The 4,656-nt window shown below is 37.6% G+C and overlaps 1 protein-coding gene across 3 annotated transcripts in view; it reads left to right on the forward strand.

The window, feature by feature from the left end:
- Blmh (bleomycin hydrolase) overlaps positions 1-4,656 on the forward strand; it is a 47,396-nt gene that overhangs the window by 24,093 nt on the left and 18,647 nt on the right. For all 3 annotated transcript variants that reach the window (XM_005402657.2, XM_005402658.2, XM_005402659.2), the window contains exons 7-10: positions 1,572-1,727; positions 2,559-2,717; positions 2,822-2,889; positions 4,097-4,214. In XM_005402657.2, coding sequence (XP_005402714.1) covers positions 1,572-1,727; positions 2,559-2,717; positions 2,822-2,889; positions 4,097-4,214 — 501 coding nt within the window. The remainder of the gene's footprint in view (positions 1-1,571; positions 1,728-2,558; positions 2,718-2,821; positions 2,890-4,096; positions 4,215-4,656) is intronic.

A 4,656-nucleotide genomic window follows, 5' to 3' on the forward strand; every position in this document is an offset into this window, starting at 1 on the left:
AGTTGTTCTTTATCATGAAAATATTTTATTTCTCCATTAAATTTGAAAGATAGTTTTGCAGGGTACATCAATCTGTGTTGGAAGTTGTTTTCTTTCAGTATCTGAAATACTTCACTCCAAGCTCTTCTTGCCCTGATGGTTTGTGTTGAGAAGTCTGCCGTGATTCTGGTAGATTTTCCTTCATAGGTGATCTGTTTCTTAACTCTAACAGCTTTTAATATTCTGAGCTTTTGTTGAATTTCTGGGATCTTGATCACTATATGTCTGGGTGTAGATTTATTTTGGTTATGATTAACTGGAGTTCTATATGCTTCACATATCTGGATGTCTGATTCTTTTACCACGCCTGGGAAATTTTTTCCTATTATTTCTGCAGATAGTCTTGTGTTGACACCTGCTGTTTCATTAATACCTATTAATCTGACATTGTTCTTTCCTTTATCTTGCAGTTGTTGAATTGTTATTTCCTGGTTCCTTGTTGTTTTTAAGAGATCCCTCCTTTCATGTTCATTGGTAGCAATGCTGTCTTCAAGGTCTGAAAGTCTATCTTCAGCCTCATTCGTTTGGTTTTGCAAGCTTTCAATGGAATTTTTAATTCCTGGATATCTGTTTGCATCTGTTTCATACCTTCTAGTTCTTTTCTATATTGTTCACTGAAGGTTTCCATGAGTTGTCTGTGCTCTTCTATTTTCTTGTCCATGTCAATTTTGGATACACTGAGCATTTCTTTCATTATTGTTGTCATTTCTTTTTTCACCAGAGACATTATTTCTGATCTGATGTCTTCTATGGCTTGGTGGAGTTGTTTCTTTACCTCAGCCGCTATCATTTCAGAAATTTCAGGTATATGACTTCCAGGCCCTTCTGTGTTAATGTCTCCTGGACTTGTTTTGGGTGGTGTGGAGGTCTGGGATTACATTTTGCTCGTTCGTTTTGTCATTTTTGAAGATCTAGAGGCTCTCTGGAGTGTGGTGGGTAGCCACTGAGGCCCAAGAGGGTGCCCAAGGTTTTGTCAGCCTTGCATGATGGTCAGGGAGGTGCTGCTGCGACTCACCAGGCTTCGTGAAGATGTCCGGGGTTTAGCCCAGCCTGGGCAGACACCCCTAATAATACTTGTAATGGGTATCATCGCTCAAGTTGCAGTTGAAAAGATAGTGATTGTTTTGAGTAGATTCCTGTCACAATCAAAGCAAACCTTCAAGGCATAAAGGGAAGGAAGTCTGTTTATAAAATGTCATTGTCACTTGAAAAGTTATCATTAGAGTAATAACCCAGATCTTGTTGAGTATCAATGGTGAGCAGTTCCTTCGATAAGGAAGTTTAATTTGTAGGACAAGTACTGAGCACTAAACATTAACATTTCAAAAGTACATTGTTCTGAGTGTTTATCTTAGAATTCAGGAGTTTACTGATACTAGATTCTGGGCATAAATTTTCTAGTTTTTAGAGAAGTACTAGATTTTTTTTTTTTTTTAAATTTATGTCTTGAATTTAGCCACTAATATCTTATGTTTCCCCGACTTGAAGAAAAGTTTTCTCTCCCATTGCTCATTTGTGCTCTTCTCTTGCAGATATTCCGAGTAGTATGCATCTGTTTGGGTAATCCACCAGAGACATTTACCTGGGAGTATCGAGACAAAGATAAAAATTACCACAAGATTGGCCCCATAACACCCTTGAAGTTTTACAAGGAACATGTCAAACCACTCTTCAATATGGAAGATAAGGTTGGAGACTGGCATTCGCAGCACTGGTTATTTACTTTCAAATGTTTGTTGTGCAAGATTCTTGGGTTAACGTGTGATCATCAAACTAAACACCAAATGAACTTTTTATTTCCCATACTCTGAAGTATTTTATACACCTAATCAAGTTGGCATGCAGAATCTTTCACCTTTTCCGGGTGTTCTTCTTCAGAGACTTTTCTGACTTTATGCCACCAGTCAATTTATATGTCTTGTCCCTTGATTTGGGGCCAGAATCATTCTCAGGTGCAAACACGAGGAAGGTATATATTTCTTACCCTGAATTCAGAGCACCATCATACCGTGGGCCCTTCTGGAAACTTTATTGTTGAAGGGAGCATTGCTCCATCTTAATTTTTCCTACTTTCTTCAGTTCTTCCCCATATGCCTAATAGTATGACCTCAACCTCCTTCCTCTTATTGATAATCTTGACTCTCTTCTGAGCAAATGGTATTGCCAGGTGTTGATATTGTCTTATAACTTAAGAGAAGGAACCTTACAGTAATGAGCTCTCTAAAAAACTGAGTACATGCAGTTTTTTAGAACTAATTTTGGGACAGTTCTTACCCATAGGAAAAACAAGTAAATGTCGCTCCCAAACGTGTCCCTTGCACTAATTAGAATATGCGAGGGCCTCCCTCACATGTATTTTGCCACTTTTATTTGTTTGTTACTTTACAGTGTGGCTATATTGCTTATTCTAGGCAGAAGTGATGAGTTCAATGCAAACTTACAAACCTAGAGGAAAAAGACATGTCTTGCTTGATATTCCTGATTTTATGATCTAATCAGCATATTCTCGATTTTAAAAGATTTGTTTTGTGAATGATCCACGGCCCCAGCACAAGTACAATAAACTTTATACTGTAGACTACTTGAGTAATATGGTTGGAGGGAGAAGAACTTTGTATAACAACCAGCCCATTGACTTATTGAAAAAGATGGTTGCCGCTTCCATCAAAGATGGAGAGGTTAGTATTGCTTTTGTGTCTCCCACATTGGGGTTAAAATAACTTATTTTACTTCTTTAAGAAGATAGGGTTTTTGTTGATTGTTCTCCATTCTCTGTTTCTAGGCTGTGTGGTTTGGCTGTGATGTTGGAAAACACTTCAGTGGCAAGCTGGGCCTCAGTGACATGAATGTGTGAGTACAAGAAATTTAAAATAGTCATTTTGGGTTGTTGCTCTTGGAATGCCCTCTTGATACATAATGACTGCTGAGGTTCATCCAAAAAGAGGTTGGCCTAAGGGTGGGTCTCTTTCATTGCATCCTATAGAACATGAAGTCACATAGCAGAAACCACATATTTAACTGCTTAAGCCCAGACATCAAGATCATACTTTAGCAGAAGTCATTAGTCTTCCAAAAAAGCATCCTTAATGAGAAAGACAGTTTAAAAAAATAATTGATTACCATGTTAATCTGTTCAGTGTATTTGGGAGTATAGTGAAAGATTTTCTAGACCTGTTACATGCTATTTGATATTTCTCATACTGCTTACCTTATTTTGATGCCTTATATATTTTGTCTTTATGAGAAGTAGGACTAATTTGCATGCATCCTTGTCCATTATGGTAGTGAACATTCCTTTGCAAACTAAATCATACTAGATTCCTTAACTGTTAATATATACCATTTGAGAGTTATTTATAAGTAACTGGTAAACTACTAGGAAGTTGAGTAAATAACTTGATAGTTAAGAAAAGAAAGAAATTTGCTAAAAGAGAATAGGTTTTTTTAAATTTTGAAAATAATATCCAGGCAGGTGTGGTAGCAATCTGTAATGCCACTGTAATGCCAGTACTCAGTAGGTTGAGGCAGGAGGATTGCTGTGAGTTTGAGGCTAGCCTGGGGCTACAATGTGAGTTCAAGGCCAGCCTGAACTGCATAGTGAAACCCTGCCTCAAAAAGACAAAAAAGAAAACAATGTCCAATGTATTTGGCATCATTTATTTAAATTTCAGTCAGAAGGGTTTTAAATGAATTCAGAAACTGGCTGATTCCAGCTTGAAAGAGACTATTTTTGTAAGAAATTACTTCAGATGCTTTCTTCCATACTTTTTAAGAAGTTTTCTTGCCAAAATGATAATTCAAACTGATTGTGCCAGCTTTTGATATGGTGAATTTAATCTTTAATCATTTCATTTTTTCATGTATACTCTTATAATACAGAAAGAATGGAACCCCATTGAGAAACAAAATTCTGCATGTGCCATGTTTTTTCTGAAGAGCTACAGCTAGAACCCATATTTATTTAGAGCTGTTGAGCCTAATCAGTTGCCTGTGGTCCTTTTATAGTCAGAAGGCAGGATTGTGCTGTCTTTATATTGCACTATCATTCTTTCTACAGCTATGACCATGAGTTGGTGTTTGGTGTCTCCTTGAAGAACATGAATAAAGCTGAGAGGTTGTCTTTTGGTGAGTCACTTATGACCCACGCCATGACCTTCACTGCTGTCTCAGAGAAGGTAAGGACTCCCAACATGACTGCGTTGGTGTTTGCACAGATGGATCCACATTCTCCTGCAGACTGTTAATCCAGCAGAACTTCTTTCATGATGTTTATGATTTCTGTTAAAAGTTAGCTTCTAAGTAAGACATTGTACCTCTATCACTTGGGATTGAGCTGTATGTTCAGCTATAATAAAATTAGGAATTTCCCATGAGGCACAGAATTTGGGTCAGCAGGGAATAAAGAAGTAATGCTTTTTTGTAACTTTGGAAGTCTTAGTATAAAGAGAGGTCAGGAGAGGAATTTAGAAGAAGATAATTTCTGTTTTATAAGGGATGAAAATGTGCCCCAACAGTGTTACTATCTTGGGGGCTGGGGATTTAGCTCAGTGGCAAAAGCGCCTGCCTGGCAAGCGCAAGGTCGTGAGTTCGGTTCCTGGTACCGGAGAAAAACCAAAA

This window comes from Chinchilla lanigera, unplaced genomic scaffold (genome assembly GCF_000276665.1).
Source record: "Chinchilla lanigera isolate Chin_1 unplaced genomic scaffold, ChiLan1.0 scaffold00080, whole genome shotgun sequence".
Lineage (NCBI taxonomy): Eukaryota > Metazoa > Chordata > Mammalia > Rodentia > Chinchillidae > Chinchilla > Chinchilla lanigera.